At 45.9% G+C, this 26,877-nt stretch overlaps 1 protein-coding gene across 5 annotated transcripts in view; it reads right to left on the bottom strand.

Annotated features, from left to right (window-relative positions):
• Positions 1 to 26,877, bottom strand: part of SBNO2 (strawberry notch homolog 2) — a 64,969-nt gene that overhangs the window by 19,864 nt on the left and 18,228 nt on the right. For 2 of the 5 annotated variants that reach the window (XM_066604745.1, XM_066604741.1), the window contains exons 4-15: positions 25,421 to 25,508; positions 16,274 to 16,435; positions 15,034 to 15,120; positions 14,853 to 14,949; positions 14,603 to 14,763; positions 14,109 to 14,242; positions 12,462 to 12,552; positions 10,953 to 11,096; positions 5,729 to 5,846; positions 5,535 to 5,640; positions 4,222 to 4,375; positions 3,784 to 3,960 (exon numbers count right to left, since the gene is read on the bottom strand). In XM_066604745.1, the coding sequence (XP_066460842.1) occupies positions 3,784 to 3,960; positions 4,222 to 4,375; positions 5,535 to 5,640; positions 5,729 to 5,846; positions 10,953 to 11,096; positions 12,462 to 12,552; positions 14,109 to 14,242; positions 14,603 to 14,763; positions 14,853 to 14,949; positions 15,034 to 15,120; positions 16,274 to 16,435; positions 25,421 to 25,508 (1,519 nt within the window). Of the gene's footprint in view, positions 1 to 3,783; positions 3,961 to 4,221; positions 4,376 to 5,534; positions 5,641 to 5,728; positions 5,847 to 10,952; positions 11,097 to 12,461; positions 12,553 to 14,108; positions 14,243 to 14,602; positions 14,764 to 14,852; positions 14,950 to 15,033; positions 15,121 to 16,273; positions 16,436 to 20,701; positions 20,860 to 25,420; positions 25,509 to 26,877 lie in introns of those variants that run through there. The other 3 variants (XM_066604743.1, XM_066604742.1, XM_066604744.1) reach the window with 3 other exon arrangements.

Raw genomic sequence — 26,877 nt, 5'->3', positions numbered from 1 at the left:
TCTTCAGACGTCAGACAGTGGATTGGAAAGGGTTAAAATCACTTAAGATGAGGGTTGGAATTTCGCAGGATAGGAAACATATGCATATTACAGTATGCAGCAGAGGTCTGATATTGGACTGCTCCCCGGCATACTGTAATATACAAATGCAGAAGACGACTCCATTGACCTCTTTTCTGCATACTGTTAGAAACAAGTGCCCGAGCTATGCAGGGAAATCTCATTGGCAGACGAGATCCGACACTGGACTGGAAAGGGTTAAAGGGGGTTATTCCCATCTCCAGAATTCTATCTCAATGTGTTCAAAAATCAGAATTCCCTCCCCATAGGATGAGGTGTCCAAACGGCTCCATTCTCCAGATATTGCAGCTACCGATTCTCTGATCGCTTTATGTTTATGGCTTGTTGCCATGGAAACAGACCACCTCTTCTATGGAAATAAATAGCGCACAAGGATAGCCGGTGGAAGGCCTAGAGCGCATACATCCAAGATCCCGGCCATCAGATTCAGATGGAAGATGTGTGCAAGCAGCGGCATCCTCTGCCATTTCTTTCCATAGAAGAAGTGGTCCGTTTCCATGGCAACAAGCAGTAAACAACTAGAAAAACTATCAATATCTGGAGAACGGAAATAAACATCTTATGGGTGAATGGAGGATTTAGCAATTTCACATACATTGAAATAGGATTTATAAGATCCCCTACAAAGCCCTTAATGCAGAATATTCAGTGCTTCATCTGGCGTCCGCTCATCCTCATAGATTAGGCAAGGACAAGATGACCTTCCAGTAAGTGGGGTGCTTTTTGTATATGTGATCCTACAGCTCCGCTACCTGCAAACTAATGCCCTATTTACATGGGACGACTGTCCTCTAAACCAGTGTCCTCAGGGACCACCAACAGGTCAGGTGTTCAGGATTTCCTCCGTGTTGCACAGGTGATGTCATTATTGTCGGTCCTCAGACATCACAGGTGTTCTTACTATAGGAGATCCTGAAAACCTGACCTGTTGGTGGTCCCTGAGGACTGGAGTTGGGGACCCCTGCTCTAAACAATCCGCACAAGCGGGTGACGTCACCACTAGTTGGCGCTCTCACAGAACGTTTAGACAGGCCAATCACCGCTGAGTATCGCTCACTTCTCACTCAGTGCTTCCCGCTGCCATAGGACTGCATTAGATAATGCAATACTATGCAGACAGATGCGATTTGACCGTGTGAAAACTCGCGTGGTAAACAAATAGCGCATGGCCCATTTCTGTGCGGGCCTCGCAGACATTCCGGCTCTACTCTGCGCATGTGCAGAGAGAGAAAATGCCGGACGGGTGAGTATAAGGTGAATGCCGGGACACGGGGCGCATCCGGCTACGAGAATTCTCACAGTGGGGTCCGACTTGGCCGTCTGCCTGAGGCCATACTCACTGATATACGGATACAGGAGGGCAGATATTTACACCCCGTAACCCCCAACATGCAGACTGCTAAACAGAGGAACAAGTAACAGCGAGGACCCTGATGAGCCGCCACTCACAGCCCTCCTTACACCGAGGGGGGCGGCTGCTTAGGGCCGATTCCTGCACAGGAAGGTAGGTACAGGGTGTCAGATGACAGGATACGTGTAGTGCACCATGCAGGCTTACAACCCATTAGTGACGCCATATCTGAACCCAGTGGGATGCCCTGCACCCCACCAGCACCCCGGGCTCCCCAGCGATCACAGCCGCATTGCATGTTACTGATAAATATCGAGAAATGCAAGGTATTAGCTGATATTGTGGGCAATATACGTGAGCCCACAACCCTCGTCACGGGTCCTCGCTTATTGTGGGGCCCTACATGAATATCAAATTAAAATCACAGAACGGGAAGAATCAAAACAGATAATAAAGTAAAGAAACCTAAAAAAATAAATCCCAGAAAGTGGCCATATACTGAGTGATCTGCTGATCCAGGGGGCAGGTCTTCTGTCGTGTATATATCTGCCCTCTTGTATCAGTCAGTATATGGCCACGGTCTGTGACTCTAGATCTGCATGTGCAGTCCAACGCTGCCAAGTTTACATGTAGAAATGGTGTCCTGCAGGGCTGGGCAGAAGGACCCCAAATTAAAAGCTTGATTTTATTCCAACCTTTTCTGATTTTGAATTTCATTTATTTTTTTAATTAAACAAGGTAAACAATAGCCGGCCAATAATAAGGGGGGCTGCAGGCCAATAATAAGGGGGGGGGGGGTGTGCACACAGCAATCCTCAATACATACTGATTAGCTATTGTTGTGCATGCAATCCTGGGGTGTGACCGTCCGCTATACACCCCACTACAACTCAATGAGTCGTCCAGCACTAGCACCCTTGCACTGATCGTATAGCGCTGTGATACCGGACCGCTAGGGGTACAGCAATGCTGTTTAGATGAAACTTGGTGGAAGGTTAAACTACTCTAGAAGGGGGTACGGCCTGACTAGAGAGTTTGGGGGTGCAGGTCTTGTTTGAAGTCAGAAAGCAGGGTGAAAGGTTTCTGTAGGATGGGGGCAGGGAGAAGCTGCAAGTAGCCGCCCGTTACTGGTGCCCCAATCAGCCGCACAATGTGAACGCAGCCGTAGGTAATATGAGCAAGAGGATCTATTGGTACTTGGTTACCGCAGTGCGCTCACACCGACTCCACAGAAACAACATGGTTTTGCCTGATTGAGCCAGGAAGAAAACATAATAAGACTACAGATTTTCCCTTTAAAGTGGGACCGGATGTCATATGATCACAAGTGGCAGATTAGTTGCAGACATTTCTGGCATGGATGAGACCTGCAGAAATCCCCGCACACATGACTGAAGCACATTTGCAGAAAAGTTTTGCAAAAAAAAAAAAATTTTTACTTGTGTATAGTGTTTCCCCCAAAATAAAACCTACCCCTTGAAATAATACCCCTCGCTACACTACCAAAAAAAAAAGGAATACATTACCTAGCAGGCGCGGTCTGGTTCCTCACACCGCTCTTCAGAGGTCTGCGCTGTTCCTGCAGTCCTCGCCGCTCGTACATCACTTCCTTGTTTGGGGATTCATAAATCCCGCCTCCTGGAAGCATTGGCTGCGATTGGTTCTTGAGCTTTGCACTCAATCAATGCAGAGCTCAATGAACCAATCCCAGCCATCGCATTGGTTCAATCAGTACTGCATTGAATGGCTGCGCCACGGTGCTCAAAGAACCAATCAATAGCCATTGCGTTGTGGAGGCAGGACTTACGAATTGGCTGAGCCGTGGATAGCCAATCAATGCAGCACTGGATGAACCAACATGATGGCTGTAATTGGTTCATTGAGCGCTGCATTCATTGGCTGAGTGCGGCATTCGAGAACCAACCACAGCCATCACATCCTGGAGGCGGGATTTAGGAATCTCTTAACCAGGAAGTGATGTACGAGCGGCTAGGACTGAAGAACAGCGTGATGGACGTGGATCAAGCCTGCTGGGTAATTAAAGTAAGACCTTCCTGAAAATAGTGCCTCATTTGGGGCTAAAAATGAATATAAGGCGGCTCTTATTTTTGGGGAAACACAGTAAATCTGTATGCCGTTAATGGTCTACATAATTATTACAGCATACAGGGTATCTGAAACCAAAAGGCAGAAACAAGAACTGTAAGTGAAGTAGGAATAAGGTAATTGTAGGGGAATTTGCTCCATTGAAAGAGTAATAGGCCTTTAACATGAGTCATTTGTTTTTCTTCATACCCAACAGCCATGTACCCCCCCATCCCACCCCCGGCACAGCGAACATCTCTACTCACCTTCCCTTTAGACAATTCCTGCTTAGCCAAAGCTACCAGACGCTGTACCTTCGCAGCAATACACAGGTACTTAAAGAATCGTTGATGTGAGGACCAGAACTGACCCCACAGAGATTTTCGAGAATCCAAACCAATCCAATCAGCTGCTGTCTGGAAAACGGTCAGCGCTTCGGCCCACTAGGAGGAGAAAACGGCAACGAAAAACCAGAGTGAGTTGTTGAAATAATCGCCGCCCTCGTCATGTTGAAAGGGGTTATAATGGGCCGACTGCGTGCCATCTGAAAGCAGATCGGAGACTTTATGGTGGCATAAAGCTGACCCATCCCCAGATCGATTACCCACTGACCAGACACTGGTATCACATTAACGTCTTAGTCAGACAACCCCTTTAACAAATTCCAAACCCGTTACACTTTCAATCACAATGTATCGCCCTACCAGCTGTGCCGCCCGGTTGTACATCTGTTGGAAAGACTCATCCAGGGGAATTTCTTCAATTCGGAAATTGACACCAGTGAAACTGAGCTGCCTTGCGATGTACATACCGCTCAGCTTCATGTCCATGGCGACAATCTCCATGGCCCCGACACCCCTGTATAGGAGAAGAAAAGAAACTAGTTTAGGGGTTTATGGGAAACCTGCATAGGTGGCGTGTCAGTCTGAGAACATACATGAGGAGAGCTGCCCACTGGCACAACAGTTGTGCCCAGGTAAGAGACTTGTATTTAGGGCCCATTCACATCTGCGCTGCAGGCTCTGTTCGCAGAGTCTGTCGCAGGTTCTATCGATATTCTGGACAGCATCGAGTAGCACACTGGGCTATATCATCCGGTGGGCACCATTAGGCTCAGTTAGAGAACGGTTGTGTCACCGCTCCCAACACGAAACAGGCATATGGATCCCATAAATGGAGACGTGAACAAGTCCTTAGAATCATCTGTTCTCATGACAGCCATTTATGAATTACGAACAAGAACCATCACCCGGTAACAGTTAAAGGCTATGGATGCCTTGGGGGGGGGGGGGGGTGAGGGGGATTAGGTTACTTAAATTCATGTATTCTAGAATAAAATCATTTTTTGCAATAGGGGTTCATTAAAAGCGTTGCCTCATTAGGCCCGTGCAGCTTCTACACATCACTGTATATAGTACAACTGCAGACTGACTGTCCCTTCAGATCGGTCCATGAAGCAGGACTGCTGGCTTATTTTCAGCCTTCTAAATCCTCCCCTGAACCTTCTGATCAGATCATTTATGACCACAACGAAATCTTTGTTGTCATCCTACATTCGTTGATGAGGAGACCCGAGTCCGTCAGCCCAGCTCCACCGGCACATCACCGCAGGCAGCACTCGTAGACCGGCTGTCAACAGGAGATACATAGAAGCCATAGAAGACGAACGGGGCAAAATTTATTAAGCCATATTGTGAAAATGATTAACAGCCCAAAAGACATGCGAGCGGGTGGAAAACCGGTTCCAATTATTAGATATTCTGTTTGTTCTGAATGGCGCAGCTCTTCATGCTCACCAAAAATGTGCCTATAATACAAATTACATGAAAAGTGGCCATTTCTAAAAGTTCTTTTTTCACATGTAGCCACATAAAACACGAAAAGGTTAATAAGAACCGGATCTAAACATCTTTATTCTTTCTCGGATGATACAGTCCCTTTAATGTTCACTAGCCAAGTACTGGCGGTCACGCTCATTTAATGACGCCCCTCGTGTGCTGCGCTCCGGGGAGAGTACCTCTTTTCAATGGCGTGCAAGAACTCATCAAAAGTGCTGAAAGAAGTGCCCTCTCCCCAGATACCGAGGCGACTCATGTAGATCATGTTCTTGGGCTCGGACGCACCTGCAACAGGGCGAGAAGAAAACAGACACTGACACCCCACACCAAAGAATGAGGATTATGCCAACATCACTAGGGGACCCCAACTCACCAGTGGCACTGGCATACACAACGCGAGCCAAAGGCAAGTTGTTCTGTAGCTCTAAAACTGCACGGCCCATTTTAGTGCATGAGGCATTCTTGGCTTTGTGGCATTCATCAAACACAACCTGCCATAAGATGGGTTAAGGAAATAACCAGCAAAACTGTGAAGACATTTTCCCAACACCTATGCACTTTACTTAACCTCTTCACGACTCATGATGTAGTGTTATGTCATCGAGGCCCGGGGTTTACAGTACGGAGCCGGATCGGGGCAATCCCGCACCATACGATTTGGGCACCATCTTTATCCAACAGCTGACACACATCCGCAACATCTCCGAGCAGCACTCCCGCTGATCAGAGCCGTTAACCCTTTACGTATCAGTTCTGACAGCATCATTTAAATGCCCTGATCGATGTTCGGGGGTCCCTGTGATGAGATTATGGAGTGCCGTGCAATTGCCATGGCAGCCAGGTGCCTTCTGAAAGCCCCCAGGGCTGCCAGTGCAGATTGCCCAGCATGCCTAGCTTGATAAACTGCCTGTCAGATTGCGGTATAATGTAATACTATGGCATATCATACTACAGGAGCGATCAACCCATCGCAGAACAATGCAGTGTGTGCATCACAGAAACAAGACCCCCAAAGATGCACTACTGAGGAAATCCAGGAAACCCGACCTGTTGGGGCCCTGGGGACTGTCTGCATTAAACATTGGCGCAATGCCTCCTAAAAACGTATTCCCTAGTCTTGCAGGGTGACATCCTATGTACAAGATACAACCCTGAGCCATCCCCTGAAGACATGGCCTATTCTAGACCTAATCACAAATATAGATCCGCGCCACCACACAAATGAACCGAAGTAAGGGGGATTTTTACTCACCTGGTGCACAGCGGGATTCTTCGTGAACGCAAAGAACCCGCTTGCACCGATGATCCCCGTTTGCCTGTAGAAATAAAGATGTTCCTTCTTGCAGAAAAAAGATCCCCAGTGATCCTTAAAGGAGATGCAGCAGTAGGAAAAAACCCCAGTGGGTGATAACACCTTACAATGGGGAAAATACAATCTGTAGAAGACAAGAAAAAAATCCTCCTGCGCTCTTTGTTTGGGGCTTTTTTGCAATCCGAAATAGGGACTTCCAAATCACCAAAATATACAGTCAAGTATATTTTATTTATACAAAAAAGACTATAACAGTCTTGCAACGCGTTTCGACGCTATTCAGAGCGTCTTTTTCAAGCATGACATAACACAATCTTAGTTGCTTTATATAGAGTCACTTACTTTTCCTCCATGTGCGGAGTCCGGGGCTCGTGGCATGGGACGCCGGTCTCGTCGCTGCTGACGTAACCATTCAAGCGACGGCAGTTTTGATATGACGGCTCTAGTGAATGAAGTTACGCTATTGGCGTGGCTACGTTAAAAACTTACGTAGTTTGCGTAACTCCGTCCCTATGCGCTGGGCTCCGGACTCCGATAGGAGAGCATACATTTATAATTCCGCTGTCTGCGGTTTTACCTTCTAGACAATAAGAATAGAATTACATCACAACAATATTCTTGATTATGTATAAAACATATTTTTTTAAAAAAACATTAATTTAAAATAACATCTATATATATATATATATATATATATATATATATATAAATATTTTATCTCTATTTTTTAAAAACTAATCACAGAGAAGGGGAGTATGGTTTTTTTATGGGTCTACATTTGATCATCTTACGAGGGTACCTATGAATTAATATAAAAAACAATCCTAAAATGATATCAAATAACATATAATTGATTTTTATATACTAAAAAAGACCAAAAGAGTATATATATGTACAAAATATAAAAATAGAAAAACCCAAAAGTTATTTTTTATTCATAAAATGTAAATAAATATTATTAAATATTGCTATTTTTTTAAAAAAAAATTTTTATATTTTTTCTAATACTTCATTTAGCCCTACAGGTATTAATGAATCCATCCTATAGATCCAGAACATTTCTCTGGCTCTTAATTTCGAGAAGGAGTGTGTGCGGATATATTCCAAAGGTGTAATGCGTAAATTATTTGGATTTTTTTGATGTTTTAACGCAAAATGTTTTGAAACACTATGTTTCATATACCCTTTAGAAATATTAAATCGATGCTGATTTAGTCTGGAACTTAACGTGTTTGTAGTGCGACCAATATATTGTAGTCCACATGAGCATTCAATCAAATAAATTACAAAACGGGAACAACAATTCAGAAATTGGTCTATTTTTATATTTTTCTTCTCTCTATTACAATAGACCTCTTTTCTTCCTTGTACAATATTGTCGCAACATTTACAACGTTTTCTTCCGCATTTGTATACTCCTACTATTTTTGGTTTCTCGTACACTTCTTCTTGGAATTTTTTTAAAGGGTTCGAAGGGGCTAATGTATTTTGTAGGGTTTTATTTCTACGGTACACTATTTTTGGTTTATTTTGGATTGCTTTATAAAGTATGGGGTCTTTCATCAAAATTTCCCAATTTTTCTTCATAATTTTTTCGATCATATTACATTGTGAGTTATACTTAGTGATAAATAGAATGTTTTTTTGGACATCTAATTTATTTCCTTTCCCCAGCTCATCGAAGCCGCCTATAATAAAGCCTATAGTGATCCTTTTTGTGCAGAAAAAACTCAGAAAGAAAATAAATTAGATGTCCAAAAAAACATTCTATTTATCACTAAGTATAACTCACAATGTAATATGATCGAAAAAATTATGAAGAAAAATTGGGAAATTTTGATGAAAGACCCCATACTTTATAAAGCAATCCAAAATAAACCAAAAATAGTGTACCGTAGAAATAAAACCCTACAAAATACATTAGCCCCTTCGAACCCTTTAAAAAAATTCCAAGAAGTGTACGAGAAACCAAAAATAGTAGGAGTATACAAATGCGGAAGAAAACGTTGTAAATGTTGCGACAATATTGTACAAGGAAGAAAAGAGGTCTATTGTAATAGAGAGAAGAAAAATATAAAAATAGACCAATTTCTGAATTGTTGTTCCCGTTTTGTAATTTATTTGATTGAATGCTCATGTGGACTACAATATATTGGTCGCACTACAAACACGTTAAGTTCCAGACTAAATCAGCATCGATTTAATATTTCTAAAGGGTATATGAAACATAGTGTTTCAAAACATTTTGCGTTAAAACATCAAAAAAATCCAAATAATTTACGCATTACACCTTTGGAATATATCCGCACACACTCCTTCTCGAAATTAAGAGCCAGAGAAATGTTCTGGATCTATAGGATGGATTCATTAATACCTGTAGGGCTAAATGAAGTATTAGAAAAAATATAAAAAATTTTTTTTAAAAAAATAGCAATATTTAATAATATTTATTTACATTTTATGAATAAAAAATAACTTTTGGGTTTTTCTATTTTTATATTTTGTACATATATATACTCTTTTGGTCTTTTTTAGTATATAAAAATCAATTATATGTTATTTGATATCATTTTAGGATTGTTTTTTATATTAATTCATAGGTACCCTCGTAAGATGATCAAATGTAGACCCATAAAAAAACCATACTCCCCTTCTCTGTGATTAGTTTTTAAAAAATAGAGATAAAATATTTATATATATATATATATATATATATATATATATAGATGTTATTTTAAATTAATGTTTTTTTAAAAAAATATGTTTTATACATAATCAAGAATATTGTTGTGATGTAATTCTATTCTTATTGTCTAGAAGGTAAAACCGCAGACAGCGGAATTATAAATGTATGCTCTCCTATCGGAGTCCGGAGCCCAGCGCATAGGGACGGAGTTACGCAAACTACGTAAGTTTTTAACGTAGCCACGCCAATAGCGTAACTTCATTCACTAGAGCCGTCATATCAAAACTGCCGTCGCTTGAATGGTTACGTCAGCAGCGACGAGACCGGCGTCCCATGCCACGAGCCCCGGACTCCGCACATGGAGGAAAAGTAAGTGACTCTATATAAAGCAACTAAGATTGTGTTATGTCATGCTTGAAAAAGACGCTCTGAATAGCGTCGAAACGCGTTGCAAGACTGTTATAGTCTTTTTTGTATAAATAAAATATACTTGACTGTATATTTTGGTGATTTGGAAGTCCCTATTTCGGATTGCAAAAAAGCCCCAAACAAAGAGCGCAGGAGGATTTTTTTCTTGTCTTCTACAGATACTATTCTAGACCTAAGGATGCAATGATTTGGGGGGGAATTTTCATCTACATTCGTCATAAGCCATACGTTTTTTCCCTTCTGCTGACGCGGCCGTATGACTCCTCTTTTTTTCAGCATGATGAGCTTTAGTTTTATTGTTACCATCTTCTCAGCATACGTATACATGTAATAATATATATATGATTGATACAATTAAGTCGATCCCAGAATTACCTTTTTCCCCTCTTTAGGTTTTTCCACAGTTTTAGGTGAATTATTATTTTTCGCTGCATTCAAAGTCACAGAACGTGTTTAAACCCATCGATGGAGCTCCGTGGGGCTTGTTTTCTGAGTGGAGTTATAGCTTTATTTTTACCATTTTTCGGGTTACGTACGGCTTTTTTTGGTAAGCAAAATAAAACAAAAATCTGAATTTTGGCTCCGTATTTTATGGGGAAACTTATTTATTAAGATTTTCCGTGCCGGATAAATAGTGTGTTCAATTAAGGGTGCAGATTGTTACGGATGCCGCAATACCAAACGGTTATTTTTTTTGTTTTAAACAGAGGGGAAAAATAATAATTTTTTTTTTTTTTTTTTTTTTTACAGACACTTTTTTATGTCCCTGAAGGCGGCTCGAACCTGTGATTGTACGATTGTTATAATGATACATTACAGTACATCTATACTGCAATGCATTATAGCTTTCGATTACATGCAACGGCAGACCCGGACTCCAGGCAATTGCGTCCAATTGTCACGGCAACCCATCGGCCTTCCATAACATCGCGGTGGGGTGATTACGTTACAGAGAAAAGCACACACCCTCTAAGCCCTTTACACGATTGTGGCACGTACGGGGTTAGCAGTGGGGATTGATGTAGATGGCAAAGACTCAGCTTCTGAATCTGTGCCATGCACAGGATACAGGTCTACGTCCTGTTGCTGCAAGTACCGGCGGCCCAGCATGTACACTTATGTCACGTAGCAATACTGAACACGATACGTAGAAACACAAACGGAGGATACAACGCCATTAAAGTTCTCTCCACACCAGTCTATAATCTGTCTAATCCGAGTCCGATGTTGGCCTCCAGCTTGACTCTCTCCAATAAGTGCTGAATAGGTTGCAAAAAGTACGCCCTCCGATGCAGAAGTGTCTCCATATTTAATCTGTAAAACAAACCGAAAACACGGAGGCGTAAGAATCCATAGATAATGAAGGTCCTGAATGAGTGCGGCGCCATCATACCGAGAGGCAACAGTGAAGGCGGTAAACGGGGGACAGCAGAAGGGGGATCTCACAAGGGCGTGCCTGCATGGGCTTTAGTGACGGGTGAGCGCTGCTAAGTCACTGGTCAGTTTGTAGCGCTCCCCTACTAATTGGATCTTCATGGCTTTTCCACATGGCAGCGGCTCATCAGAAAGCCCCTTTAAGGCAGTTTTCCCACAAGACAGAATATTCCACAGGATGTTGCAAAATATTCCGCTGTCAAAATCCACCGGTTTATATGCGGATATCGATGTGGAACTGTGGGCAGAGTTTAGCCGACTCTCAATTCTGCATCAAAAGCCGCACGTTACTCATGCAGGTTCACCCACACAGTGGAACATTATACAGCTCTGCGTGAAAGAACCCCAATGCCGGCTGCACACGGAGGAGGCGTCCGCCTCTTGGTTGTTCAATGAACGACCTTGAATACCAGACATGTCACAGACTAAGCTGTCCTCCAGTCATACTTAATGGGGTTCGGCTGCAATCAGCAGGTTACAATCCCTCAGTGTCCGTAATGGATTTTCTGCACCAATGTCATCTCTGAACAAAAACTTGAAGCCACAACTAAAACGTCAATATTCTTTATTCGCATCAATTAAAAACATAACTGGAAGAGGTGGTGGAAAAATAGCCCCTGTAGATGCAGGACTGTGAAGAGTGACGGCCGCTTGTGGGTCTGAATCACGGCCGGCGTTCTCTCTGCATGTACGGGGTGTGTAGGATCTTGTCTGCCACCTCTGCCCAATGAGGTTTTTAAATGGCCAGGAATGAAAGATATTGACTTCCCGGCTGTCAATGCTGCCAAGATTCAACTTTTTCTTTGGAGACTTTTGCCAATGTGGTCTCTGAGATGAGATATTACAAGGGGTTGTCGAGTTTGTTTACAGTTCCTAGCCTGCATTACATGACCTGCGATGTTACCACATTTTCAGGCCACGTGGGCTTGTAGTCTATGGTCCCAAATCCAGGACATCGCTGATCATGTACAATTTTGTGGCAGGAGGTTGTATTTCCCACGTAGCGGCTGCAGCCTAAACAGAGTGGAGCGCCGGGCGCGCAATGCAAGTATTATTTATGGAATTCCCTCCGGCCGTCACCAATTGTAAAGCACTTTGTGGCAGCCAACAGCATTGGCGTCTTTTCACAGAATGTATAGATGTGGAGCTATCAGACTAAAGCGCAGAACTGTCAAATACTATATTATACATTGAAAAGTTCTAGAAACAAGTGGTCTAAAGTGATGAGGAGCTGTAAGGGCTTACCTTACTAAGGGCGTGCACCGGGATACAGCTGGCCTCAATGTCTCGCAAGTCTCGCTCGGCATCACAGCGCAGGTCGTTGGATACACTGAACCTGGAGAAGAAGAAAAGCCGACCGTGGGATTCATGTAAGGCGGTTATTTTATTGAAAAGGTTAATCTGAAACACAACACTGACCCGGTGGGGCCCGATACAGCAGAAGGGTTCTATGGGAAGTGGCCCTTACTTGAAAAAAATTGGGCAGATCTCTTCTCTTTCATAAACCGGTGATTATATAGGACATTTTGCATCTTGTGATGTATTGCATGTTCTCATGTCTAAACAACCCCTTCTAAGAAGAAAGACACCTTGTACAACTGGCAGAAAACACTCAGCAACCGGCTAGTGTTGGCAGAGGAAGCCGCAGGCCTCCGCACATTGCCCTCGCAGAACCCTCTAGATGGCCATGCCAAACCCACGGCAGAGGCGGCTGCCTGCAGCTCTGTTCTGGCCAGTAGTGGTGCTCCTGATATTATGGACAAACATATCATGTTAGCACATGCACAGTAGCTGGCGGCGATGCTTATCCCGCGACACTGCACAAGTGCCACGGGACGGACGGCTTCCATTGACTTCAATGGAAGCCGGTTGCGTGTAACCCGCACAAAATCGCAGCATGCTGCAATTTATTCTCCACAAGCAGAAAATCACAATCAATTTCCACTCGTGGAGATGAAATGGCGTTTTGCCATTGAATGCTATGGGCTGTATTTTCTGTGGCGTCCAGAGGTGTACGCCCGCCGCAGCTTTCCGCAGTGCAAATACACCCGTGTGTAGGAGGCCTTAGACATAGATATGGGAGAAAAACACAAGAAAGTGGCTGAAAACTGTACAAAAAACCCACCCGACCCCACACTCAAGGCATGAGAAGTTTGGGAAAACCGCCAAAGAGCGAGTGAAGAAAAACGCCACATAAACCGCGCTGTTTGCAGACGTCCAGCTACATCTGGCAGCTATTTTTCTGTGTTTAACAGCCCAGGAGAAATCTGTCGAGTTCTGATGTGAAGCACAAAGTGTTAAACTACCCTTGTATACAAGTTATTAACCCCTTAAGGACGCGGCTCCTTCTCACCCCCCCATTTCCGTTCTTTCCTCCACCCATACCTCCCATTGATCCATCGGCTTAGCCGTCTGATGACTCATTTATGCGGGACGAGGCGTATTCTACAACGGGGTTATTTAAAGTACTCAAAAAGTTCTAAAAAAATTCTAAATGGAGTGAAATAGAAAAAAAAACAAAAACTGAAATAACGCCATCTTTGGAAGGGTCTTGTTTCTATGACGTACACACTGCCACACAGATGGCATGACACCCAGATTCCACGGGTCAGTCCCATTACTATGATACCAAATTTACATTGTTTGGGGTTTTTTTCCCGAAGAGATGTAATTTTTTTAAGCCGTTTCCTGCCGCCGTCTGTCCACACCGTTGTGCGCGGCTCTTTTGCAGGACGGCCTGTAGTTTCTATTGGTATTTTTGTATACATATGACTTTTCATTGCATTTTTTCTTGTTTTCTGCACCGTGTGGCTTAAATAGCAGCACAATTAGGATGAAACCCGACATGAGAGATCAGAGACTTTAATCACAGAAGTCAAACTCAAAACTTACCAAAGAGCTTTTTTCCTGCCCTTTAGGAAGTTTTCCAATATGATCCCGGAAACGGTTCGTCCCTTTCCCACACCAGCGCCATCTCCAATCAGAAATCCGGCACGCTGACCACCAGGAAGAACCACTTCATGTTGCTTTAAAAAAGAGCAGAACAGAAGATGTAATGAAGCATCTTGTAAGTGAGCTTCAGGCTGCGTTCACACGCTGCAGAAAGAGCAAACCCTGTTCATGTGGAGGAAAGAACAAGGTTGCAGATCTGCTGCTGTAACCTGCGGTCTGCTGCAATGCGTGAAGCCAGCCTCAAGCTGCAGCAATCCGGTGACTGCACACACCTGACAGGCGTATACTATGGCCTCAAGCTGCAGCAATACGGTGACTGCACACACCTGACACGCGTATACTATGGCCTCAAGCTGCAGCAATACGGTGACTGCACACACCTGACAAGCGTATACTATGGCCTCAAGCTGCAGCAATACGGTGACTGCACACACCTGACAGGCGTATACTATGGCCTCAAGCTGTAAAGCAGACAGAAGCCCCTTATCGACAATAGAACTAGGCAGGGAAAGTGAGTAAGTGATGTCGGGAGGAGGGACGCTGGACAGGGTGCTGGTCTCCACTACTCGGTCAGGATGCTGGATACCTAGTTTGGCTGACAAGACAGAAAAAAAAATGGTATTTCAGTAAATAAAAAATACACTAAAAGTAGAAGAGGGAATTAGTGCTTGTATAGGGGCTCACATTTAGAAGGCATGTAATCTGCATAGGTCTCAGTGTGCCCCAGCTCCTCAGCATCTTCATCGTCATCGTCATCTTCCTCCACTACAGGATTTGATGGCTGTGCAAGAACAAGAAGTAGAATTTATCTTCAGCCTGACAACTAACAGTCCTCTCGGGTGTATCACCGGCACGGAGGTCTCACCCGCTGCGGCACGGATGGCGTATTAATGATCGCTTGCAGGTCTTCAAATCTGTCCAGACCGAGAAAGGGGTGAGCGGAGGAAAGAAGCTGGCGAGAAAGACATCCAGTTAGTAAATATGACAACATGTTACTGTCGAAATATAACAAAAGCCAAGACGATCTAAAGCAGACGGAGAGCCGTGCTACTAATATAAGGGGAACACATCTAAATCTCTCAGCACAACTCCGAGAACGCAGGAAACAGAGCGAATATACAAGGGCTACGAAATCACATAAGATGACGTACCAACCGATGTGCTGCCTGAAAACCCCAGGTCTGCAGTTACTGTTGGGGGACAGATTAGAAAACTATCCCCAAAAGGACAGAGTAGACCGAGGATAGAACAGGAGCTGCAGGGGGTTCCGTCACCTACTTCTAGCCCCATTAGACATGGTATGAGGCTACAAGCAGGTGAGCCGCTGAGTCTGGGGCTGTAAGAGTTATACTTACTCCCCCATCGTTCCTCCGGTGTCAGCGCTGGAAGCGGCTGCTGAATGCATTGAGCCGTGCTGCTAAATAGTCCGCCTGTTCTAATGTTATAATGGATGGACGGCTTAGAACCACTGCTCAATTCATCAAGCTCTCACATCGGGGACGGCAAGTATAACGCTCCCATCCCTAAACATAGCGGGCCGTACACGTAGCACATCGGGGACGGCAAGTATAACGCTTCCATCCCTAAACATAGCGGGCCGTACACGTAGCACATCGGGCTAACAGTAGGGGACAGGAATCATCATATACATACATCCAACTTCTAGAAGATTGTAAACTCCTAATATTTAGCAAACACTTAGAAGCATGAACAAGGGGCTGCAGACTTCACGGACAGCTGATCACTACACCCCAGTGTATAGTACATCATCCCATCATACAGCACAGGGCCAGGCATATATAACAGCACCAATGTATAGTACATCATCCCATCATACAGCACAGGGCCAGGCATATATAACAGCACCAATGTATAGTACATCATCACATCATACAGCACAGGGCCAGGCATATATAACAGCACCAATGTATAGTACATCATCACATCATACAGCACAGGGCCAGGCATATATAACAGCACCAATGTATAGTACATCATCACATCATACAGCACAGGGCCAGGCATATATAACGGCACACTAGCTAGGACATCAAAACCATTCCAGCAGTAATGAGAACGGCTGCAGCAAGAAGAGGGCGACGTACCGATGTAGTGCTGGTGTCCTGTGGCGTGGGGTCCCATAATGTGGGGACATTACTGAGACTGTCAATGGGCAAATAATCTTGTGTGTCCTTGATATCCGATAAAGAATCCGGGGAAGACAGGATGGAGTGGTTGGATAACTCATTAAAATACGCGGGTGGGTCCTTTAAGAGAAACAGAGAGAAGTCGTTTAAAACTAAAAAGTGAAAGAATCCTCTCTGCAATCAAAGTGCGAGTCTGAGAAGTTACTGCCCCTCCGTCCATCGTCATGTACGACGACCGGTCAGAGAAGAGCTTATCCCTGCGCAAACATCCAGACGCCATCATTTACTCAATTAGCAAGAAAGTGGCAAAAACAAATGTCAGACACTTCAAGACAGTTTATGAGGACATCGGGATAGTTGTGGTGACTTCACAGCAAACGCACCACAAGACAGATCGGAGCGATAGAGGCGCCTCCGTCCTATAAACCGCCCGCATGATGTACCGCCACCCCAGCTACAATCACTTCTTAAGGTCCATCCTAGGCGCCAATCAATAACAGTAATTAAATCATTGGCTTCGCTGCATTTCATAAGACACATTAACCAGAGGAGACGGACATTAATGTGACTGCGCGTCCTACTTGTGGTATCGCTTCTCACATCATGCCGTTAATCACATCAGGCCGATTCAACAGCAAACTTTTTTCACCCATGTTAACAGCAAGTGAAGAACGAAAACCCATACCAAGCCGCTCACTAATGACCCCGTCCTGCCGTTAGAACTACTACGTTTATTTCTGCAACCGCCCTCCACGCTACTTGTGGGTAAACCCAAATTATTCTGAGAAGGGGAAAGAAATCTAGAACCTGGGACAGCGACAATAATGACCGGTATAGAAGAGCTCCGTCAATTACATAACAGAGCCGGCCGGCAAGATCAGAAATAGTCAGACACTGGAAGAAGAGCTCATGATGGAACTCGCTGGAAACCCCAAGTGTGAGATCACCTACCTACCAGGGTAATGAAGGGAGTCGTAATGCAACATAGAAGATGGTCACTGCCGTCCTTAAGACGATCACAATAGGAAGATGGGATCACATAGAATTAAACTTTAAACTGTAGACAAAACGACACCAAAACCACAAACTGGGAAAACCGCAGCTTTCTGCCGCAGTTCCTGATGCAGTCACCAAAAACTGCGGCAAAAGCATGCCTGGTGTTCCTGCTGCGGCATAAGAGAGTCACCACAGCGAATGCAGATGACACATAAGTCGGTAGAAAAGTCTCCACAGAAAAAAAACGGAGAAAAACTAAAATTGGAAATTTTTTTTTTTTAGATGTGTCCGACTGGGCTTTTCGCACGTCGGTAAGGTTTTCAGCAGGTTCAATCAGTGGTTATATGGAAACTAGCGTGCGCAGTCAGTGGAGGAGCCGTGCGCCGGTCTAGATGTGACGGGATTCATCTCTAGCCCGCCTAATAAATGTGTAATCGGGTGATTTTATGACCCAGCGGACCTTGGACTTCTCTGTACCCGGCCAATCGTACTTGTAGGTGTGAACACGATGTGGTTACCTTTCTGTAAGGAGAAGGAGGAAGCTGGAAAGGTTAAGCAAGTATTTAGTAAGAGCTGCAGTGACGAAGCAGAGGGGATTGGAAACTCCCTATAATCACCAGACGTATTACAATGAAGGGGTTAAAATGTAACCGGCCCTCCGGGCTTTACACAAAGATTTCATTTTTATCATCAGAGGAAAAAAAAAAAGACAAAAAAAATCCCGGAGTAACAAAGTGTTCATCACTGGAGGGGGTCAGCGCCGAGAGCCAAGACGGGCTCCACTATTACAAGGAAGTACAGTGCCGCACTTCAGGACTAAGACAAGGCGGCAAATCAGACTTATCTCATTAACTTCAACAGCAACCGTCTACAGCACTATCCTCCCCCCCAAACATGCTGGAGCCCCTCACTGTCCTCCCCCCCCCCCCCAAACATGCTGGAGCCCCTCACTGTCCTCCCCCCCCAAACATGCTGGAGCCCCTCACTGTTCTCCCCCCCCCCCCCCAAACATGCTGGAGCCCCTCACTATCCTCTCCCCCCCAAACATGCTGGAGCCCCTCACTGTCCTCCCCCCCCCCCCCCCCCCAAACATGCTGGAGCCCCTCACTGTCCTCCCCCCCCAAACATGCTGGAGCCCCTCACTATCCTCTCGCCCCCAAACATGCTGGAGCCCCTCACTATCCTCTCCCCCCCAAAACATGCTGGAGCCCCTCACTATCCTTCCCCCCCCCCCTCCCAAACATGCTGGAGCCCCTCACTATCCTCTCCCCCCCAAACATGCTGGAGCCCCTCACTATCCTTCCCCCCCCCCCCTCCCAAACATGCTGGAGCCCCTCACTATCCTCTCCCCCCCAAACATGCTGGAGCCCCTCACTATCCTCTCCCCCCCAAACATGCTGGAGCCCCTCACTATCCTCTTCCCCCCAAACATGCTGGAGCCCCTCACTATCCTCTCCCCCCCAAACATGCTGGAGCCCCTCACTATCCTCTCCCCCCCAAACATGCTGGAGCCCCTCACTATCCTCTCCCCCCCAAACATGCTGGAGCCCCTCACTATCCCCCCCCCCCCCCAAACATGCTGGAGCCCCTCGTAGGTCCATCAGGATCCGATTACCAATGGGAGCCACGATGCAAGTGTGAATATGCCAAATGAAATGGGATTTCTTCATCCTTCGGGTGCATCTTGTGAGACTCATCAGAATGCCCTTATTAACAGTCCATTGTCTCAGCCACACTTCTAATCATACAACAGGCGCAGTTGTGCGACCGCCGCGGGCCGAAGGGGATCACAATAGGTCGATTCCAAATAACGCAATAAGACAATACTGACATCTCTTTATAGACGCACCATAATAACAGCCCCCGCAGATAAAGCCTCAATGTATAACCATCTATCCCATCAGGCAGTGAGGGGCTTGTAAAGGTAAGTGGTCGCGGGTTACTTACATTAGACTGCTCGGATGGCAAGAGGTTCCCCATTATTCTCTAGGGGCATTATCGTTAATTGAAGACATTTCATCTGTAATCATTATGTAGTTAAGCAGCGAGGAACCCAGCATTAATTCACTGGATGTCACCGAATACATGACAGCACCAATACAGGGGTGCTAAGGTGCCCAAACTCCGGCATGGTGGAAGAGCCACTACAGACCCCATGACAAGACCATCTCCACCCGTAGCATCCCAGGGATTCGGAGTATTACCTGTCTAGGCTATTGATACCAAAGCAGCCAGATTCATCCATTTACTAAAATTACTCAAATTATATTATTTGGTCTAAAAAAAAAATAAAGGACCAGCTGAGATCATATCCTACATGAGATAATTTCATGTACCCCCCCCCCCCCCCCGGGAAGGAATATGGCTTAATAAGAGCTTATTTACATCCATGACCCTTACAGCAAATCCTCGCTCTTCGGAGGATTCCTGGGAAACACCTCCCCAGACTAGGTATTACAGGAAGAGCCCCCCACCCTTGCCAACCATTATGGCTTTAAGACCCTCCCTTATTGTGGAGCGATAGATTCCCTGCTCCTCAGATTACTGGAAAATAACATTTCCCCCCGCTCACCGATAATGCCGAGAAATGGCCTCAATGCCAAAGTTACAAAACCGCTCGAGCCCCTCGGACTCGCCATCAGCACGCAAAATGTGAGATTTCTGCTTGACGAATACAAAATTACATCATATGGTTTAAGCAAACAATTCTGTAAAAGGCTACAATATCAGACAAGGCTCCGTAATGCCCATTAGAAGTTCTTCCTGCCCACAGAGTTCTACAGAAAGACCCCAATAATCACCACCAAATGTTGCCAAAATAGGGTTAATTTACCAATTCTTGGCAACACTTACTCCAAGCTAATCATTATCTGTATGACAAGAGGGCACCCCCAAAAAGCAGCAGTACGTCTGCCGGAGGGGAGAGGAGAAGCACCCGGTGACCCTCGTCTATGGGAGGCGGCAGGAACTTGGACACACAATAACCAAGTAGTGACAATCCTAGCAGGTGTGCAGAGCGATACAATGTATACGGGTCACAGAACAACAGACCTACAGCACATTGTACAGAGACGGACAAGGAAGTCCATTATCCCCTAGGACTGCTCACAGCCTAAACATTACTCAACGCATTTCTCAGAAAAACCACTTTTGCCTTAGAAGTAGTTTGGCTCATATACTTGAGAAGTTAGGGACCTTCCCAAGAGAAGGAGGAAGCGGAGAACAGACTTGCTGTGCCTTAAGTTTCGGCGTCTTGCACAACAGCGATAATGATCAAAGTGAAACTGATGCATGTCCGTGTTGGTGTCAGGCGATGCTTAGCATGCCCCCAGGAGGAACCGAAGAACCGGTGGGCACACGGACCCCAGAGAGACCAGGAGATGTCAGTACCTTGTGGACGGAGGAAAGCTTCAGCCAGAAGTGCAGTTGTGACATACCAACAGAACAGAGGAGCGCTGATGGCTGGAGAGAGGCAGCTTCCACATGACAGCACAATCCCACAACAGCTGGCGCCCCCTCCTGCTCTCCTCCTTCTCTCCTCCCCACCTCCCTCCCCCCAGGGTACGCGGCCAGCCCTGATCCCACTTCCTCTCACTGCTCTTCTGACTTTCAGGAAATGATTCTCTGCGAGGATTCCTGGCAGTCACAACACTTACTGTGCCTGGCAGCAAGCTCCGCCCCTCCATGTACCTGTACCTGCCCTGCCAGCCAATCACAGCAGGACCACTGCGGCTAACTTAACCCCTCACCTGCTGCAACTCGGAGAACTACAGCAGCCCAGTAACAATGTGGGTTGATCAGCTCTTTAACTCCTTCTCTGCTGGGCATGCCATTAACCCCTTCGCTAGAGTTCCCCACCCATAGGGACTACTTAGGCTTTGACATTGATTCTTTCTTTGTTCATTCCTCCCTCCCCCCAGAGAGCAATTGAATTGAGGGGAATGGAGAAGATTCCAGGAACTTTAATATTTACAGCAGACCATGAACACGCATTAAGTTTAGCACCAGCTCCAGGAACTAGGAATAAAAAGCTCCTCTGAACATGGTCCCCTCGCCCCCACCGCCGCCGGCAGACCCACCCTGCTCACAAACGGCAAACAATGCGCACGCACAATGTGTTCAGACGCTGGGTGCCCTGCGACACCCCAATAATGCCAGTGTAACCGTGGATTTCACCAGAGATTTAACCCTTTCATTACATTCCCGGAATTAAACCTGCGCAAATTGTGGAAGCGCCATCAATAAGGATCCTGTAGCTTGCTGTCTGAAATCCACTATAAAACTGTCCCATGTGAACCCCGCCTTCACACGGGTGCATGTGAGCGCAATCTGCAGAACATACAACCCATGTGTCTTCACATTTCAGTAGTGCAAAAATATTGTTTAAAAATTGCAGCATATTCCATTTTTTTGCAGATTTGCACCCCAAAAGGTCCTTATAGAGGTCATTTGCACGTGTAAAACACCCCATAATTCCACTGGAAAAATAGCACATCTGGAACTCGTTAAGACTAATTAGCCATTTCAACCGATGCATCTTTGTTTGCTGTGTGCAAAGTAACATGCCCTGAGGGCGCAAAAAGTAAAAGGTGCCCATGTGCATGCACAAAAGCATAGTTCGTTCCACGAATACGCCCATGTGAGGCCGGCCTTCGGACGGTGGGCATCTCTTCCAGTGGATTGGTGTGCAAAACATTCGCAGCCCTTGTGGTAACAGCAAAGTGGGTGAGGAGATAACGAAACGCATCCGAAACGCTGCAGTAAATCCATGCAGAAACTGAGCTGCAATGCCCTGTAGTATATATGAAGCATGCGCTGTACCCCATGCAGCGGATTCATCTGTGGATTCACCTCTTTCAATTATGAAATCCACAATGATTTGGGCAGAGCGAGGGTCTTTCAGGGTGCAATGTATTTTTCCACTAAAAACATCGCTCCCGGTCGTGTAAATTGCCGAGAAATTGCTGTCCGTGAGCGCGGAAAAACGCCCATTCATGCAATTTTGCAGCGCAGGAAAAAAAAAAAAAAAAAAGCAGACGTAAAAAAGCATACGTCTGTGTGAAAGAACCTGTCATCACCATCTCACCCCCAAAACTAACGTGGGCTGAAACATCAATCCCTTCTAATGAGTCCGTGTATCCCGCGCCAGATGCAAATGAGCAGAGAAGAGTCATCTGGCAGAGAAGAGTCCCGCTCATTCAGGAGCCGCTGAAGCCCCCTTTCCTTGTAGGACAGGGTTTGCTGTGTAATGGGGAATGTGGCAGCCGTCTATCAAGAGAAAGGAGTGCGGTTAGCTCGGCCGCTCATGAATCAGCATGACTCTTCTGCCAGATGACTCCTCTCAGTGGATATGCATACAGGGCAGGAGAACTCTGGAACCGGATTGTGGAGATATATGGGCTCAGTAGGAAGACAGAAGGCATTAGAAGTATTAGAGAGAAGGGGCTGGCAGGTCCCTTTACATATACAGATTTTTGTATCCAATCAGACCTTTATTGTATAAATAACAATTGTTCTGATTGAACCTGTTGGCTTATCCCATGACTGCAGTTAGGAAATCAATATTCTAAGGCGAGCCGCATCCAGGTGATGCAGGGATCCCGCGGCGGTCACAGCCACGGCAGAGGATTGCGGAGTTCTCCCGTTGCTTTCACTTATGCCGCTCCCATTACAAACAATGGGGCTGTGATGCGAGATCACGCAGCCAAATAGAACATGCCATAATTTGTTTCTCGCATCACATTGCGATGCCATGCAGGTAGGTATCGCTCATGTGTATGAACCCAGTCAAATGGGCGGGCTTCACAAAACGCACAACTCCAGCACGATTTTATCAGCTATGTTGTAAGCACCCCAAACAGATTAGATGGAAGATGGTCAAAGCTGCCAATTACAACAGTGCCGACTAACCGTGAAGGCAGATGTCCAGGGAAGGATGGGGCACGCTGGATTTAACATGTACTGGCCTTAAGAGCCGCTGGCAGAGGCTGCGATGGAGCGCGGGTCCTGTGGCTTATATATGCAGAGCAGCCACAGACATTGGACCTGTGCAGGAAATCTTCGTGTTGGACGAGGGCCGATGCTGGATCGGAAATTGTTACAGTCTCAAAAAAATTGCTAATAAAAATCATTTGAGTTGATTTTTATATGTTTCTATGGATTAATTCCAAGGAATCCACAATGCCCTTTCCCACCCAAAATAAAAGCTGGGGAGCGTGTGGGGCAAGGAAACTGGATTGGGAAGGGTTAAGGGAAAAAAAATCATTCCTTACAGCAATCTCTGCACTGGACAAGGAGTTCCATGCATGTGGATGGGACGGTCTCTGCAGTACAGAACGATCTGCAATACAGCCGCCATGTGTGCATACACCGTAAACGGCCGGCTCAGATCATTCAGCTTCAGGACCGGCATCTCAGGAGACCGAGCCCAGCGGCACGAGCTTCATCAGCAGATCACTAGTGGAAGGCAAGTTTACAAAGCTACATGCCAAGTTGTGCCCCCTGCCTTCCATCTCCAACACGAGTCAAGCTACACTTGGGCCTCCGGCATGGAACGGACGGTGTGACCCAAGGCAGACGTAGCGGACTGAATCTCGGAGCTCTGCCACGGACTGTTATGGGGATCCACACACACATTTAGTGGGGTGCCCGATGTGGAAGCCATGACCAGGTCAGTTCTTGTTATTTAACAGATTTCAAAGCTTTTGCTACATGAACCAAAACACGGATTTCCATAACGTTCAATAGAATGCTAAAAGGACATTGATATCACAGCAGGTTTGGATGCAAAATGAACGGCAAAACAGCGATGCACAAACAGAGCCTTATTCCAACCAACCCACTGCAAATGCCTGGAAGAAATAACGTGTTTCCCTGAAATTAAGACCTACCCCGAATGTAAGCCCTAGATTAGGAAAAAACCAACACAAAAAGAGTCAATACTCACCTGGCCTGCAGTGCGAGTCCCTCGTGATGGACCCCAGCGCTGAGGCAGGCTGCCGTGTCCTCTGTGCTGAGAAATCCTCTTTCTGGTGACGGGGCTTTGAATACCCCGCCTCCAGCAAAGCAATCGTGATTGGATCGAGCGCCAGCCAATCAGAGCCGGCACTCGATCATTCACAGCCATTCAGTGAATGACATCACTGAATGGCTGCGATTGGCTAGCGCAAGACCCAATCACAGCGCTCGCATTGCTGGAGGCGGGGTAATCAAAGCCCAGTCACCAAAAAGAAAAAGATACCTTAGCGTGGAGGACACAGCAGACTGTCGCATCGCGGCCGGAGACCAGCAGCGCGAGGCACCAGGACACCGTGGACCAGGTGAGTATAAGCCCCCCATCACCACCCGAAAATAAGACACTGTGCCTCTTTTGGGGCAAAAATTAATATAAGACAGTGTCCCTTTTTCTGGTGAAACACGGTAGTAGAAATTTACCTGGAGAAAACATTACTACATAAATAAGTGGCCCTCATAAGAAACAAGATGCTTGTCTGAACAGCCACCAATACAACGAAGAGCTCATATTAAGACCCCCCAAATAAGCCAATTACTGAGAATGATATCAGCACGGAATCCTGATCCCATACCCAAGAAATCAGATACAAATCACCAGATACAGACGTACATAAAACACCTGAGAAGGCAGAACAGCGACTATGAGAAGGCCGTAAACGTCTTGGATCCATGGTAATTTGGGAAGATCTTTGCACACAATGCAGCAGAAGGCATATTTACAGGTTACCGGAGAGAATGCCTCTCCCATCCAACTGTTCAGTCTGATCACATATACATTACTGGAAGGAGAACGGCACAACATTCAGCACAGGTCACCACAAAACTGCAGGCAGCAGGCGGAGGGGGGAGCGCAGCGGCAGCAGAAGAGACCGTGCGCAGGAAGGGGAAGCAAGAGCAGAGCCAGAACAAACAGGGAGACTGAAGGGTTAAACAGAACAAGGACACCGCTTGGTTGGTAGAAGACAAACGTGAAAGTGTGGGGAAGCAGACAAAAAGAACTAAAACGGCAAAGATTAACACCAGGATGCAGGAATGTCTGAGGAGTAAGGAAGGCGGCGCTGATAGTTCATGCAAACATTGTGAAGACCGTCTTACCTGAACGTACGGCTGGCTCTCAAAGTAATTAGAGAACGGCGTGGGATAGCTCCTACTGAAATATTCTGTTTGACCATTATAATGTAATCTGAGAAGAAGAAAGAAACAAAATGGAACAAAGAAAGGGACACACACCTCCTTGTAGGAAACCTGAAGACATAAACTCAAGTGCTCGCTGATGGCCAGAAGATGCTGGAAAGATAAGGGAAGAAACTTGCATTTCTTGGCAGGGAACGAGTAAGGCCTTGTTTATATCTGCGCTGAAGGCTTCGCCGGGAGCCTCCGTTGCAGATCCATCGAAAAAAAATAAGAATTGCAAAGCATGCTGGATCCTGTAAATTGATGGACACAAAGACCCCACTATAGTCAACAGGGTCCACCAGGCGGCATTGATATACATCATGTTGTGCATCCAGCATGATCATTATTTTTGCCCTTATATTGCTATAGTGAAGTGGAAAAAACCAATAGTGCAGAGGTGTATGAAGCCTAAACAAGATGGCAACATCTCCAAGACAAGAAGGAGGGGAGGTAAGACAGTACCAGACCCCCATGACCACTTGTTTGGATAGAGTATTCATAGAGCACCTCGCTAAGCACAGGAAACGAGAACTGCTTCCATAATTTGCGCCTGACTGTTGTCTTGCTCTATTGGCACCCAACTACCTAAACTCCCTGTTACTTACAGCCAGCAAAGAAGCATTCCCCGGAGTTACCTACTCCATCAGATGCCTCCTGCTGCCTTTCCCAGGCAAGCCCTGTGTACCATTTAGTCCTCCTCTCTGGACTTAGCAGGTCCCGTATGGTTGCTGGAACCATCCTGCTGTCATGTAACTAGTGTTAAATGACCCATTGCATGCTATGAAGCAATATGCAGGCAGCACCGGCCCCCCAGGACACTTGTCTACCTAGGAGGTCCGCTTGGCCTGAAGACTATCTATTCCACAGACCTTCTCATAAGATGCCTCCAAGGTTATGTAGTAAAATATAGAATACTTCACCCCTATAACTTCTCCGTTTGAAGCGCCCTATCCTTAAGAACCCCGCCAAAATCCGCTGCTGCCTTTGCATGGGACCAATGCTATGGATGCTGAGACCTTTTCCTGTTGCTCCACTCTGGGTGCGTCCTGTAGTCAGGTGTGTCTTCTAGTGCGAAAAGTACGGTAATTACTCCAGTACTCCGCTCTTTTACCGGTTTGTCTACATTATGCAAAACAAATGTTCTGCCACCAAGACAGCCACGGAGGGCAAGAACAGGAATGTCGCATGACGTTTGGAGATCAGCATGTGACTACACAAGGCCCCGTTGGATTCTTAGAGTAATCTCAGTAGAGGTGGGGGCCGCTAGTCACAAACGGAAACAAACTAAAGCGCCATCCAACGCAGGCAGCAATGGAACATTAGGCTATGCCCCAAAGAAAAGACAGCGTTTAGGTATTTCACGTACACACTGGAGG

The sequence above is a fragment of the Eleutherodactylus coqui genome, chromosome 5, assembly GCF_035609145.1.
Source record: "Eleutherodactylus coqui strain aEleCoq1 chromosome 5, aEleCoq1.hap1, whole genome shotgun sequence".
Classification (NCBI taxonomy): Eukaryota; Metazoa; Chordata; class Amphibia; order Anura; family Eleutherodactylidae; genus Eleutherodactylus; species Eleutherodactylus coqui.
This window is presented reverse-complemented; position numbering and strand designations above follow the sequence as displayed.